The sequence below is a fragment of the Pogona vitticeps genome, chromosome 5, assembly GCF_051106095.1.
Source record: "Pogona vitticeps strain Pit_001003342236 chromosome 5, PviZW2.1, whole genome shotgun sequence".
NCBI classification, from domain to species: domain Eukaryota; kingdom Metazoa; phylum Chordata; class Lepidosauria; order Squamata; family Agamidae; genus Pogona; species Pogona vitticeps.
In genome coordinates this window covers 22,108,961-22,125,169 of record NC_135787.1, presented here as the reverse complement: position 1 = coordinate 22,125,169, position 16,209 = coordinate 22,108,961, and the positions used below count along the sequence as shown (strand labels likewise).

The 16,209-nt window shown below is 43.7% G+C and overlaps 1 protein-coding gene across 1 annotated transcript in view; it reads left to right on the top strand.

Moving 5' to 3' along the window:
- The first annotated feature begins 14,224 nt into the window (after nt 1–14,224).
- UBE2D3 (ubiquitin conjugating enzyme E2 D3) overlaps nt 14,225–16,209 on the top strand; it is a 28,072-nt gene continuing 26,087 nt past the window's right edge. The window contains exon 1 of the mRNA XM_020805412.3: nt 14,225–14,502. Within this exon, the coding sequence (XP_020661071.1) occupies nt 14,479–14,502 (24 nt within the window). The 5' untranslated portion in view covers nt 14,225–14,478. The remainder of the gene's footprint in view (nt 14,503–16,209) is intronic.

Below are 16,209 nucleotides of genomic sequence, written 5' to 3'. Positions count from 1 at the left end.
ACCAAAAAGAAGGCACTGTTAATCTTTCAGCTTGGTTGTTTTATTTATATATTTGTTCCATTTATATACCACCTTTCTTTCATCAATCACAGTGGTTCGCATAGGGATTCTGAAGTGGTCTCTCTTCTTAGCAGTGACCAGCCCCAGTCCTTGGCTTTGGCAAAATGACTGCCTCATTATAGCATAAGAAACTAGATACAATTCATACACTAGCACTTGTGCATATTATATATGGGGTGTTGTACGGGAGGCTTTTTGAGGCTATTAGGCATGCATGCCACATTTTAAGTAACCCCTGCCATCCCCTTTTGCAATTTCTCTCTTCACTAATCTTCTACTTTCAGTAGATGATATATGTCATGTCAGATTCATCTGCTCCATCCGTGAAGAACTCTGAAACTTCTCAGATGGTGATGGTAAAGCAGTTATAGTGGGTGGTTTCACTTCAGCACACCCATCTATAGGTGGCCTGAAGCCTCCATGACTGTGGACGTGATGTCTGTGCACTCACATGTACAATCATACATAGATGTATACATACATACAGAAATTGGAATAGTTCTTCTTTGGACTACAACAAACACTAGCCATGCTACCTTGGGTATTCCAGATGTAGTCCAAAAAATAGCATTTCTCGTGTGTGCACTTATATATACACATACTGTACATATATGCATATATATACACTGATCAACCACAACAGTAAAACCACGTGCCTAATATCATGTAGGACCCCCTTGTGCTGCCAAAACAGCTCTGATGCGGTGAGATATAGACTCCACAAGACCTTTGAATGTGTTCTGTAGTATTGGGTACCAAAATATTAGCAGTAGATCCTTTAAGTCCTGCAAGTTGCAGGGTGAGATCTCCATGAATCAGATTTGGTGTTCCAGCACATCCCATATATGCTCCATCAGATTTAGATTTGGGGTATTTGGAGGCCAAGGCAACACCCTGAATGATTTGTCATGTTCCTCAAACCATTCTTCTTCTTCTTCTTCTTCTTCTTCTTCTTCTTCTTCTTCTTCTTCTTCTTCTTCTTCTTCTTCTTCTTCTTCTTCTTCTTCTTCTTTTGCAGTGTGGCAGGGTGCATTATCTTTCTGAAAGACGCCACTGCTATCAGGGAACACCATTGTCATGAAGAAGTGTACAAGCTCTGCAACAATCTCTAGGTAGGTGATATGTGTCAAAGTTAACATCCCCATGCATGTCAGGATCCAAGGTTTCCCAGCAAAACATTGCCCACAGCATAACATTGCTTCCATTGATCAGATTTATTTCCATAGTGCATCATGCTGCCATCTCTTAGGCGCTTTTGGTGGTCAACAGGGGTCATCACGGCCATCTGACTGTTGTGTTGCTACACAGCCCCATACACAGCTAGCTGTGATGCACTGTGTGTTCTGACACCTATCATGGCCAGCAATTTGAGCTACAGTAGCTCTTCTGTGTGATCAGACTAGACGGACTAATCTTCACTCCCCAAGTGCAGCAATAAGCCTGGGGCACCCATGACCTTGACACAGGTTCACCAGTTGTCTTCCTTGCATCACCTTTGCTAGGTACCCACCACTGCATACCAGGAGCACTCCACAAGACTTGCTTTGAAGAAGTTCTGACCCAGTAGTCTAGCCATCACTATTTGGTTTTCGTAAAAATCACTCAGATAAGTTTATTTGCCCATATTTCCTGCTTCCAATACATGAAATTCAAGAACTGACTGTTCACTTGCCTAATATATCCCACCCTTTGACAGGTGCCATCAGTGATTTTAATGTAGCTGATGAATGTGTGTGTACACCCCCCTAGTGCAGACCTAGGTCCCTCAGTCAATGCCTGTGTAATGCTTTGGGCCAATGCTTTGAGAGGTTTCCATCTCTTCTTTCTGAACTGGCCCAGTATAGTGGGTGAATTAAAGCATATTTCATTTTATACAAGCATAGGCAGCCCGTAGTCTAATCAGGGGGACTCCCAATTGTAACATGTGGTGTGAGAAGCCTCTGTCTGCTCCCATCATGAGTCGCCTTGAGTACAAACAAGGAAAGAGGAACCAAAGCTAAGTGGCAGGGGATGTACTTCTTGTCCAAAGAGAGGAGAGCTGGAGCACTGAGGGCCACAAAGATAAAGGGTTCCATGTGGCCCCTTCACAACGCTTTCCACACACCCATATATACATAGAGATATTGCATGAGTGCCCCATATTTTCCAGAAGCAGTAGAGCTTGAAATTGTTAGCAATAGCATGCACACAATAAGGTGATATAATTAACCTTAAAGTGTTAAAAATGATGTGCTGGTTAAATTGTTAAACTTCAAAATGAGACTTAGAATTGGGAAAAGGGACTACTGTATAGCAAAAATGGTCAAATAGCATAATTCAGCATGTTGATGATTAACATAATGGCTAATATCCTGTTGTTAGTTTAGCTAGAGTGACTCTGTGGCATCTGCATGTGTTGGCTCAACATTCAGCAATTAATTCAGTTGGTCTACACTTAGGACTAGCAAAAGGATACTGTTGCTGACAAATGTAATTAATTAGGGTAATTGATTAATTTTTAACACACTAGTTCTACAAAGGAGGAGTATAATGTCATTACAGTTTGGATGTGTCATAAAGCAACAGCAAGCACTCTTTTACTCTGAAGTCATAACGGTGGTCAAAGGGCCTAAAGAGCTCTCCTTTGAGGGGTAATCTTAACCTGTACTTTTTCTGTCCTGTGCATTCTTGTAAATTATTTGTGCTCATAATCTAAGTGGAGATCCCCAAACTGATAAGTAGAGAATATCAAACTGAAATTACAAACATGCATCATTGTCCAAGTATGTGTATCTGTATGAGTGTGTGAAAGACTTAAGAGTATATTCTGTGTGTGTCCTTCTAATGTTTATGTACTTCACAGGGACATCTTAAGACACTTTGGTACCTGACATGTACAATAGCAAATGGCACTCTCCTCGCCACCTACTGAAAACAAGGTGTGTGGTATTTAAAGCCAACCAAGACATTTTGTCACATAAGACAGAAAATCCCAGAAGTAACTTTTCCCACTCTAGTAGTAAAAATATAACAATATAAATATTTGATTGTTTGCTTTCATCAGACCCCAAATCTGATGAAAGGGTCTGAGGCGGCCATTTGACCCTTTCTAATGGAAACCTGGCCTTGGTACTTCCATAAAAATGGTCACATTAAGACTCAAAGTTTATCCAGGCCAGCATCTTGCCTCTGATAATGGCCTACCCGAATCTCTACAATAGAGTAGCTTGTAGTAGCTCCCACTTCCACTGGCTTTTGTTTTCCTATTAAACCAAAAAGATAGAAAGTTTGATCTATCTGTGCTGAAGCCAGGATGGGTAGATTATTGTAACAGGAAAAGAACTGCCAGCAGGTGGTGTGATTATAAATATCTTAGTAACCTCCATGTGTAATGATGCATAACCTTTTCAGCTTCAGCTTGAAAAACAACATTACACAGCCAGTTGTAATACTAAATTAAAGATACAGATCAAAAACATTGTAGAGAACACAAAAGCCTCTGTAAGAAGTAACTACTGTAGCTAGCTTTATATTACTTTGTAGCTAGCTTTATATTACTTTTGTGCCTCAGTCTTAGATATATTTCCCTGGAGTTATGTCCTACTAGTTTTATTTAAGACCCTTGATTTACAGACGGCTTGACTTACAGACTTTTTGAGTTACAGACTTCTCTGGCCGCAAAATTTAGGTTTGACTTGCAGACTGAGATTTGACTTACAGACCAGAAAAAAACCAAAATGGAACAAAAACGGCATGTTACGGGATTAATTGGTTTTCAATGCACTGTAGGTCAATGGAGACTTGACTTACAGACTTTTTGACTTGAGAACCGCCTTCCAATACGGATTAAGTTCTCAAGTCAAGACCCCACTGTAGTTAAGTGGGTTTAAGATCACAACTCTAGATGTGAAAACAAACAGGCCAATACACCAGGGCATTGTGTCCAGCAATCTGGTGGATTGTGCCCAAATTGAGTAACATTTTTATAATGATCTCTGCATAGGTATCTGACTATCCCTTTTGGGAAAGATATTGGAAGAAAGGTAACTTGCAATGCAAGTAACAAAATTTACCATTCATGATTAGAAGGGCAGGCCATTAATATTTAATTAATTAATTAATTAATTAATTAATTAATTAATTAATTAATTAATTAATATCCCGCCTATCTAGTCTTGTTAGGACCACTCTAGGCGGCTAACAACATAACAATAATACAATTATATATATATAAAACGATTTCACATAACAGAAAATACAAACAAACTGGGAGAGCTGTAGAAGAAGGGAAAAAGTGTCAGGAATTATCTGTTGGGAAGGCCTGCCTAAACATCCATGTTTTTAATTGTTTCTTAAAAATGCCCAGCGAGGGAGCCGCGCGAATCTCAGGAGGTACGTTGTTCCAAAGACGAGGAGTCACCGCCGAGAAGGCCCGATTTCTAGTCTTTTCCTTCCGGACCTCCCTCGGCGTTAGGCTCCTCAGCCTCACCTCCTGGCTCGCGCGAGTGACACGGGTAGATCTTGGTGGGATTGAGGTCCTAAACCGTTTAGGGCTTTGAACGTAAGCATCAGTACTTTGAAGTCGATGCGGAATCGGATGGGCAGCCAAAATTATATGTCATTATTTTAAAGTATGCCCTCAAATCTCAACCCCATTGATGAGAAATTAATTAGAGTTCTGAGTATCAGCATTAAAATCTAATATCAAGGGTGGAAAAATCTCTTCCCCCCCTTTAATGATTTGCATAACAATCCTATAGTCCAAGTATTATCATCACTGTTATATCATAATATTGTAGCAATATTTTCATAATATTATCATGAGCTGCTTCCCAAGAAGCAAAGTCGAAACCTATTCAGAGACAAGAAGAGATCAGGTGTAGCAACAGCTCCCACACCCACAGAGCCCCTGGCAACTACATTGTCATCTGCCAATCACACAAATATTATTACACCATGCCTGAAGAGGCACCAGTCAATATGCAGCAAAGATAGGAACAGTGTGATAATGACCTATCATGTAAACTTGTCCATGCTCTCTGCCATACAAAATTGCACAAAAACTGTAGGAACAGCCCATCACATGCTTGCTCTCAAGCATTCCTTTAATGGCTACCTGCAGTGCAGAACTTGGGTGCTTGCACAGTTGCTGAGAAATGGGAACAAGCCTTTTTTTCCACAAGAGATGTGGTTGGGGAATACATGGAAAAGGAAGCATAGATGCTCTGCAAAGAAAGTTGCAGTAGGCAGTCTTGTGGTATGGCTAGTAGCTCAGTGGGGAAGAGAACTGCAGTGGGAAAGAAGAGATGTAGATTTAATTCCTGTTCTGGGAAGATGGGAGATACGTACACTCATGAGTGTTGAGGTGGCCCAAGGGACAGCCTACTTTTTCAGTTCTCCCTCCTCAGGAGCAGTATTTCTAGATGAAAGAGGAAATGACTGCAGGACCTGGTTTCTAAGACAACTACCCCAGAAAGTAATAACCTAATGACACAGCCGTAGGAGCAGAGACACCTGAATGGATTCCTCCATTATATAATCATAGCATTTGGTATGACTGCAACTGCATCATGGCCACAACCTGTGGATTTGCATTTTGGTGAGGTGCTTCTAATCCACTGTAGAGTGCTCCAAATGATTCTCCTGAATTCCAGAAGCAGGGACTTCTAACGATCTTACCATGCTACAATACAAATCCCATGATTCCATAGCCTGTAGCTATGCCAGTATCAAATTGTTGTAACTCTGTAGTGTAGATACCTATGATGTGGCCTTTGTCATCTCCTGGGGCAACCAACAGTGATGTGCCCTTTTACTTTTCATTCAGCCTCCCTTGAATGAGTGGGACCCAGGGATTGCTGCCATTCATAGGTCAACCATGCTGGAACTCTCAATGAAAATGAAACATTTTGATTGCCTTTTGTGCGTCTTTCACAGCTCTCTGTATATGTTTTGTTGTTCATTTTGTTTTATTTTATTATTTAGGTGAAGTAAGCAGAACAGTAAACAGTATTCTAAATGTTCACACCATAGACTTGAGTAAGGGCAGTATGTTACTACCAGTTTTGTTTTCAATCCCATATATAGCTATGACCTTCATAGATTTCCTCCCTACACCAGCCACAAACTAGGTTAAAATCAATGGCATACAAAGTGCTTTCATTTTGATTGGATTCTGACTTCAATGTTTTATTATTAGTCTTTTAGCTGACACATATTAGTGATACAGTGGCATGACTTAAGCTATTTAAAGACAAGGAGAACCTTAAATCCACTTCCTGTTTCTTCCAAGAAAGACTTTACAAATTGTATTTGTAAAACAGGAAAAAGATAAATATGACAGAGTTAAGAACAGAGTGTAATATTTTGCCTGATTGCATTAACAGATCATGCCATTCAGTAAAGGAAGCACCTGACATAGTAGAGAAAAGTGAGGCATGTTCTCACTTAAGGAACTTTTGCTGCCCTCGTAGTATTATAATCTCCCTGGTCCTTTGACCCTCCCATTATTCTCAACTAGCAGGTGTACTGCTCTTCATTGCCGTAGATAGCATAGAGCTAAAACAGGAACAATAAACACTGCACCCTCAGCCTGTAAAGAATAGTAGTTTTTGAACTAGAGAAAATCAGAAAAGATTTGCTATAGAAAGTATATGAACAGCAAGGTTATCAGAAAAAAATTAAAGAACTTGTTTCATCAACTAAAGAGTAAAGTGATGGCACTGATGGGGATATAATCCAGAAAAATGTATTGTCTGGACTAAATTTACCACAATATTCAACATTGCTGACTTAAAATTATCCAGCAAAAGTTAAGAAGGAAGTATTGAAAACGATCAGCATTCAAAAGTTTACAGATTTTAGATTTGTGTAGAGGCTGCTCTAAAATGAGCACATAAAGCGAAGGACAGCAGGTGAGAAAACAAAAGGAGAGCAATGAGAGATCTTAGTCTCTGGTGCTAGCAATTTTACCATCAACGCATCACAAATCATTATATACTTAAAGATATCCCTTGATGTTTTGGCCCTATTTTGAAATTGTTACAAACATCCCATAGGGAAGGGACTGTATAAGTGTGAGTCAAACAGTTAGGACAACATATCACACCACATTCCTGCAAGGTGACTTTTCAGGTCACAGAAGAACAATGGCTCCCTGCAGGTCCTTTGGTTGTGAAAAATTAAATGATTCACTGGGTGAGGATGTCCAGGTCTGTTGGATGGATTGTTGGCCACTTCATTATCTTCAACATCTCATGGTAATGATTGGTGCACATTAATCATGTCAGTCATAAGTGGCAGTCTGTCTACTGACTGTTGGCACAATTATCACTTCTGCTGGTGGATGATGAGGATGATTCTTTGAGTGCATCCTATTAATGGCAGTCTATTCTTCTATAAAAGACAGCACATTATTCACACAGTTAGCTCATTATGTTGAGATGGTTTGCGCACAGATTATCACAACATCAGTGGCTATTATTGGAGGTTTCTTGCAGAAAGATGTTTGACATGAGGAATTTAAAATACATAGCAAGCATATGTAACCATTGCAGTAATATGAGGATTACCTGTCTGTTTGAAGAATCATCCTGTGCTAAATGCAGTGTTGATTTGTTTTCATCAGTGATAAATTCCATAGTGCCTCCTAAATACTATGACTAAGCATTTCTTGAAATGTATGTATGTATGTATGTATGTATGTATGTATGTATGTATGTATGTATGTATGTATGTATGTATGTATGTATGTATGTATGTATGTATGTATGTATGTATGTATGTGTCATTTGCAGGCTGCCTTTGTCCCAATGAGAGGACTTGAGACGTATATTCAACTCATTTAGCCATTCTTCACATGCTATTTCATTGTTTTCTGCCAGTTCTAACAGACAAGTGTAAATCAGCCACTACTGGATAAATCATTCTTGTGTCCCGTGTTTTGATTGTCCACAACACATACTGCTCTGTAATTTTATGACCTATTCAGAGAGCAACCTTGTCAGAAAATATGCAAGCTCATTCTGTGAACAGAATGCCACCTATAGCAGAACTGCTACAGACACACTGAGTGATTCTCTAAGCATGTGTGTGTATGCATGTGTGTACGTGCACATCATTTTGTCATATCCGAAGACTGTAACTTGTCTAAATTCTCTTTTCTTTCTGACAGTAAAACTGATGTCTTCCAACAAGGGAATAATGGCCAGATTACAACATGCTAATTCTCTAACTAAAAAATAGGTACTTGTGTCATCAGTCTGACCCTGGTGGTGCTAGTATCTGTAGGGCTTCCCGTTAATATGCCCATGAGCAACAAGCTGCAGGTAGAACAAGTAACAGCTTTTATTTCTAAGGAGTAGCAATAAGAACAGAAATGGTGATTTTGACTTTCTCCTTGAGCTTTCTGGGGGACTGAGATTCTTGCACTAATCCTCCAGGTGATTTTCAGAAGGGCCCCTGTTAATAGCACAGAAGGCCCCAGGTGTCCCAGTTTGGAAAGTAGTAGGAGAGGATAATTTTATTTATTTATTACATTTAAACCCCACCTATCTAGTGCTGCAGCACTACTTTGGGTGGCTAACAGGATTTGAAAATGTCCTGGCCCTGGTCAGACCCGTTAAGTGATATCTGGTAGAGCTGGGCAGGGGGGCGAGATACTGGGGTATGCTCATCTACTTCTCCTGGAGTCTCCTCTGCCTCTCTTGCTGGCACTTCCATTCCCACATTGTAGCTAAGTTAGAGTGCTACTGCTCCCATTGGATGGTGCAGTAGCCAAAGTGAAGATGGCAGTGCTGTGGGATCTAGTAATCCTTGTACAGGGCCTCATAATCTGCAGCCCCTTCCTTAGCCTAATGGCCAGGTCCAGGGGTTTCCCCTTGGGGTTCCTTTCCCTGAGGTGCAAAATTGAGGGTCCCAGGCCTTGATAGCCTCCCCCAAGGTCTCTTCTTCCCCTGAGGTCTCTGTTTTCCCTCCATTTCTTTGGAGGAAGCCTCTGTATCCTTCCTTTCCTCTTCCTTTGCTCTGCGCCCCCCCCCTTCTCCCTCTCCAGGTGTCCTTCATCCATTGGCTCATTCATCAACAGCTATCATTCCTCTTCCTTGCCCACCAGACACCCAGGAGCCAAAGTCTTTCCTGGGCTCTCCCAGGGCTGCAAGCTGAGGACAGATGGCCTGCTCAGGATACTGGTGGTGATCTCCACCCTCACAGTAATAACTTTAAAAGTATTATTTAGAAGCCACTCATAACCTGATACCCTGAACTGTTGCTTACTACTTTGTATGTTAATTGAGTGCTACAAAAGAAGCACTCATCTGCCATGCATGTCAACATCTTTCTTGGCAAAGGTGAAGGACTGCATTCCAACCATTCCCTGTGGTAGCTAATGGACTGTTCACCTCACTGCTGCTTCTGTGCTCCAATGACAGAGCTTAAGGCAGCAGCATAAGCACAGCATAAACCAGTATTTGAACCATGTGATATTGATTCTGCCCATTTGTGAAGTCACCCTTCATAACTAATAAAAGTAATTGAAAAGTTCCAGCTACCCTAAAAACAACTGAGGTTGTTCTTCATTAAATTACAATCATATTGTAATCATTAGCATCATTATTAGAAAAGGAACAAATTGAAAGTACCTTGTTATTTGTAACAATTCCACATCAATCTTCCATTTACATTCAAATATTTTGAAACTAATTAAAAGCTCTGTCATAAAAGATATGACATCTAAAACAGAGAAACGACACTAATAAAATCACTCAATTTTGTTTAGGAAATACTGTACAGTTGCAAATCTGAGCATAGTGTAAGCTTCACAAATGTACTTGTGCTTATATTATAGTTCCATTTTATAAAACCTCTGGAACAACCTACCTCCTGAGATTCATATGGCTCCCTCGCTGGGTACCTTTAAAAATCAACTTAAAACATGGATGTTTCGGCAGGCCTTCCCTCCAGTCAATCCCTATGCCCTCTTTCTTCCTTCTATTAGTCTATTTCATTATGTTTATTTCTATGTAAAATTGTTTCATATATGTGCACTGTTTCATTTTATTCTGTTCGCCGCCTAGAGTGGTCTCAACCGATCAGATAGGCGGGATATAAATAATAAAAAAAAGAGATTTAACAAAAGCTTTCCAGCCAACCAAATCCCAGTTGTTAGCCGTTAACTGGAAAAGCAAACAATCTTACCAATCATTCTTACTAAACTGCAGTGGTGCCTCACTTATCGACGTTAATTCGTTCCGCAAAAATCGCTGCAGAATGAAAACGTCGGTATGTGATATTAAAAAGCCCATAGAAACGCATTGAAACCCCTTCAATGCGTTCCTATGGGCTTAAAACTCACTGTTGAGCGAAGATCCTCCATAGCGCCACCATTTTTGTTGGCGAGGAATCCGTCCCTAAACACAGCGGGCGGCCATGTTTTTTCCCTGGCGGCCATTTTGAAACTGCCGATCAGCTGTGCGAAAATGGGGGCTTTGTGATGATGGCTTCCCTGCAATCATCGCAAAGCGAAAATACCCCATAGGGACCATCGCAAAGCGATTGCTTTTGTGATCGCAAAAACAGCGTCGCTAAGTGATTTCGTCGTAAAATGGAGCGCTCGCTAAGCCAGGCTCCACTGTATATCAGAATAAGGTAGGAAACCCATTATACCATATTTTTCCATGTATAAGATGCCCCCACTTTTCTAATCCAAAATTAAGAAATCTAAGTGGGGCTTAGCAAGTGCAGGGGGAAAGGGATCAAAGTGCCGCAAGATCGCTTTGATACCTGCTCCCCCTCCACGTGTTTTTGTTCTCTCCTCAGCTTACTTCCATGTATAAGACAACCCTCAATTTTTAGTCTAAAGATTTTAGACAAAAGTATAGTCTTATATATGGAAAAATACAGTATATAAAAAGTATCTGTTCTCTGCTTTATTCTTTTTCTCATTCTTTGACTTCCTCTTTTCTATGCTGGTTTGCCACAGAACAATACTAAAATATTATTTGGATACCTTATCATCTCATCTTGTTTGAACAAGCAGGGTACACCAGATCCCAGATTTTTGGCAAATAATGTCCTTATTCATGCTCTAAAATATATCCTGGAACTCAATTGCACCACTGGTGAAGAGGAGGGGAAAAGACTAGTTGGCCCATCTTTACAAGAGCAAAGCTGTCCAAGTGAATTTATTTATTTTGATTTCTATACTGCCCAGATGACTGTCACTCCGGGAGGTTTATAGCCAGTGTAATATTGTGCTTAATAAGTTCAGTTGGAATGTAGGACATCCAGCTTCATACCCACTGAGCTGAAGGAACATTGGCCAGTCACTCTCATTATGACCCTCTTCACAGGGCTGTAGTGAAGATAAAGGGGGAGAAGAGCCACATAAGCCACCTTCAGCGCAATAGAGGAAAGGCAGGATGCAGAAAACAATAAACTTTTCCACAGGAAAGGAGTTTAGAGTTAATCAGTGTGCAGGGTTTTTTTTTGGTAAGGGCTGAAAACATTCTTCATGTTTGTAGCCTATGCTGCAAAATGTCCTGATGGTGATGCTATGTGTCATTTTCACAAATGACCCATTTAACAAAATATATTTCTACAGACTAAGCCATACAGTTAAACATGGTCTTTACTTAGCACTAAAATTTGTACACATATCCTAGAAATGAGACAGAATTGTTTACACAGCCTCATGACAATCTTTAAAGGACACATTAACTGCATAGCATACACCACTTAACCCTGAATATTCACAACACAACCTGCTGTCTTACTAACTTTACTATGGAATAATCTATTTAAATGCTTTACTTAAGTCATAGGTTTAAATCGTCCCGATTATAATAACTAAACTGAATGGCTTTTGAAATAAACATACATAATCAGTACACCAATGTGAATCATAGTGTTATCTAGGGTCTTCTATGTTCATTATACTGTAATTAGATTATTGCTGTCTGCCATTGCTATGTGCAGGGTTTTTGAGATAGGTTAATAGTTCCATAAGTGGTTTACCATTACCACCCTCCAGTGAGTTTCCACTGTCTGGCAAGAATGTTAACCTAGCCCTCCTTAGTGCTGATCTGACACTATCTGCTAAAATCACAATGCCTATAAAATACTGGGGTGATGCCTGTTTATAGACACCCATACATGGTAGCCTGACATGGCAAAATTATTATCTGTTGAGGCTGGATTTTTCAGCATAGTCTGTGTTTAGGGGTGAAGCACACCAATGAAGACAGAGATGGTAGTAGACACAGTCACACCCCAAAGCAGATATGGCTTTGCTTTCCACTCTTCTCTTGCTGTCCCCATCTCTCCCATTGATAAAATGGTTGAGGTCACCAGTTGATAAACTGACTGATCTTGCCACAGAGCTAAAGTGACTGCTTGTAATCAAAGCACATTTCCGATTCAGCCAGTAGTGCATCTACATCATAGCAGTTTGATGTAAACTTTATAATTGCTTGTCTACAGAATCCTAGAATTTAACTATAGAATACTGTATAATCACTTTAACTAGAATGGGTCCTGTCTAGATTCCTAGGGCCATCTCCCAAGTAGATCATGAAATTAGCAAGTCCACTCCTCCCTTTGGTCAATTAATCCTGCCCTTCAATCAAAATATTTTATTAATTTATTCCCCCTATTTGGAAGAGTTTGCCAATCAGACAAAAGTTCACACCCTTAGAGGGGGAAATATGTGAATGTGGTGCAGGAAAGCAACAAAATCCTTATGGCACTTTAAAGGCTAACAAGTTTGTTATAGAAGCCTTCATGAATGGCAGTCAATCCATCTGATAGAGTGGACTTCAATCCACAAAAGGTTATGCCAAATTAAATGTGTTGCTCTTTAACATGACTCTTCCCTTATGATAAGAAGTTTTCTAAAATGCATCTGTGGCTCTCTATCTTTGAAGAAGTCTCAGGAAGCTAAAAGCCACTCTCTTGCAAGTTCCTGTATTGTTAAGGCAAGTCGATGAAAATAACTTCATTTTCTCATGAAGCTCCTTTAACCCTGGCGAAGAAAAGCCTGTGTGAAGGAGCTCAGGCTCACAACCCTGAACACAGTAACAGGTCTCATTGAGTTCTACGCCATCTTCCTCAGTCCAGGGTCCCGTTGTGAAATTGCCCAGAGAAACAGCTTTGGGCGAGCCAACTGCCACCTCTCCCTCAACATTTTTGGCGCTGGGGGAGGGGAGTAAGACGGCCCCCCTGCCCAACTATGCGGAGGGATACAGGGCCAGATCTTTCCTGATAAATAGATCCGGCCGCGAGGGGCCGCCAGTTAGAGAAAGCGCGAGCTCGAAAGAGAGCGGGGGTGGGGAGGAGGAAAGGAAGGCCGAACGGAGACACGGCGGGTGACGGCTTCAGAACGCGCACGCGCCGTGCCCAGGACTCGAGCGGCGTCTGAGGCCAGGTTGGCAGGGGTCCCCACAGCTTTTGGAAGAAGGGAGCCAGAAAGGGTGAATGACTACGTCTCCTCTCCTCCCAGGGTGGTGGTGGTTGGGGAGAGCGCGCAAACGCGGGCACGCGCATAATCTGCGTTCTCTCGTTATCAGTGCTGCTGAGTACGAGGGCGGGATTTAATTTTTTTTTTTGCGGAGGGTAAACGCGCGTGCCCGCCACCTCTCGCGAGAGCTTGAACCGAGACTATTCGCGCTCCCTCGTTCTCTTGTCTGCAGGGGGTAGGGAGGGAAGGGCGGAAAAAAATATACAGGAAACGAGCGTGTCCCCAAATCACGAACCCCGCTCCCTTTACTTCTGACACCTCTTTCCTTATTCCTCTCCCAAAGGAGCTCTCTCGGTCACCCCTCCCTACGGCGAAAGTTGAGCGTCGCTGGCCTCAGCCAATCGGAAGCTCCTGGGGGGGCGGTACGTCATGCGCTCTCTTTCGCCCTGAGCCCGCCTTCGCCCCCAGGAGGGAGGGCGGTGGCGGTCCCCGGCGGGGGGGGGTGGGATAGGAGAGGAGGGGCCTATTTAGGCCCGCCCCTTTTCTTCGGCCTCGCCATCGGCGGCGGCTGTGCTTCAGCATAACTGCGCCCTCCCTCCCTCTCGCTTCGCTCTTGACGTAGGTGCTCGAAGCCTCGCGCTGTTCGGTTCCTCCGGGAAGTCCCGACAGAGGAAGGCGACTAAAGCGAACCGGAGCGGGGGGGGGGCGCGAGGAGGAGGAGGCGCCGCCGGTGACGTCGCGGCTGGTGTGCGAGGCGGGCGGGCGGGCGCCCCCGGCTGTTTCCGGAGGAAGGAGAAACGCAGGCAGCGAGTAAGCGAGCGGCTCCATCCCCCACCCGCAGGGAGGGAGTGCGGCAGCGGCGGCGCAGACAGGCCGGACGAGGCGGCGGCGAAGGAGGAGGAGGAGGAGGAGCAGCGATAGCAACCCCCGGGCCGCGGCGGCCACCACCACTGACGCAGCGACTCTCGCCTCTCGCAGTATAAAAGATGGCACTGAAACGCATCAACAAGGTGAGCTTGTTTCGGCCGCCGTCGGGCAGAAAGAGCCGCGGGGAGGCGGTGGCAGGACCTGACCCCCTTCTCCGACGGCTTCCGCCTGTGCCGGGAGCGGGGGGGGGGGGGAGAGAGATTTGGTCGGAGGGTCCGTATTCGGCGGGGTGGGCCGGGCGGCCCCGACACCTGGACGAGGCTTAGGGTGGGCAACGGGGAGCCCTGGTCGCCCCGACTCCTCGCCTACCCCGGTCGGGCCTGGTGGTTGGGAACCGTCCCCGGTTGTGCCTTAATCCCCGGATTAGGCCTTCTGGGGTGGTGGAGCCCGGAAAGTGGGGGAGGGGGGGAGAAATACCGGCTCGGGACGGTCCGGATTCGCAATCTTCCTGTCAGGGCCGCTCCTGAAAAATCACAGAAACGGTAGTTTTGGCCGACAGGCTCCGAACCGGATTAGAAACCTTTGCGGGTGCTGCGATGTTGGGAGTCCGGTTTCACTTCGGGTTGGGGTGGGTGATCGGCGAAGAACAGGAGCTGGCCCATGAGGGGCCCTGTGTTATGTGTGCGCCCTCACAGAGGGGTGTTTGGGGCGGCTTCGATGCGCCTCTACGCCGAGAAGCCGCCTCGGGTTTCTGTGTTCTGGCCGGGCGCTTCTTTCCCGCATTGTAAGATGGCGGCGGGCTTGCCTAGTTCAGGCGCTTCCCCGGGATTTCTCTCTCTCTCTCTCGCCCTGTCCCCAACTTGGAGCCGTGACATGACTGACACACGCAAGCAGCCACATTCACGCCCCCCCCCCCTTCCTCCACAGCAGCTCCCGCTCGCCGCCTCCGCCGCTCAGGGTTCCCGGGCTCTCCGGGCCCCCCTTTGTTAAATGCGGAATCGGCGTCCTTTTGCCTGGGTTGCTTGACAAGGAGCGGAAGTCGGTGGTGACTCTGGGTGATGCATCGAGAATTTCCTTCTTGCACAATCTAGAAGGAGGGTGGAGTAAGACGGCTAATTTGAAATGGGTGTCGTGGTGGAGGAAGAAGTCAGCCAGTATGCCGAGTGGAAGGGCTGGCTTGTGCTGCTGGTAGAGGGTGCGGTTTTAGGTAACTTCGTCACCCTCCCGGTTTCGCTGGTGACGTTCTTGCAAATGAACAGGGTCAGCGTGGAGGGAAGCCTCACCTCCTTGCGAAGGAGACAGATGCCCGCTCGAGGATTTGAGCTTAACGTTTGGGGCTTCTGCTCGCAAAATGGAACACTGGCTATAAACATTCTATATGAAATGCCCACATTAATGACATGGAGGGGTTCCTCTGCTGAAATAACATTTTGTCCAGAGTCTAGCGTTAATGTTCAGCGGCAGTATAGTTCTTGATTTACCATATTAACCACTGGCCTATTTAGGCAGAATTTAGTATTAAATCATTATCCTAATCATAGCTGCTGTGGGGTTTTTGTATCAAACTTAACAGTGGTGGTAAATAAATATTTGAGTGAATCATATAGCTTTAGTTTTGTTAGCAACACCAATAAAATGTTCCCAACAAAATGATAGGGGGTGATTCGTAAATGTTTTGCTTATTAGTAGCATTTGAATAAATGAAATTGAGGCATGCTACCTTCTAGGTAGTATGTCAACAAAGAATGTGACAAAGTGGTACTTACGAATTAGTTGGAAAATAAAAGGGTGTGAAGAAAGGAGTGGGCAACATGGTGTGTTCCAGATGTTTTGGACCACCCCTTCCACAA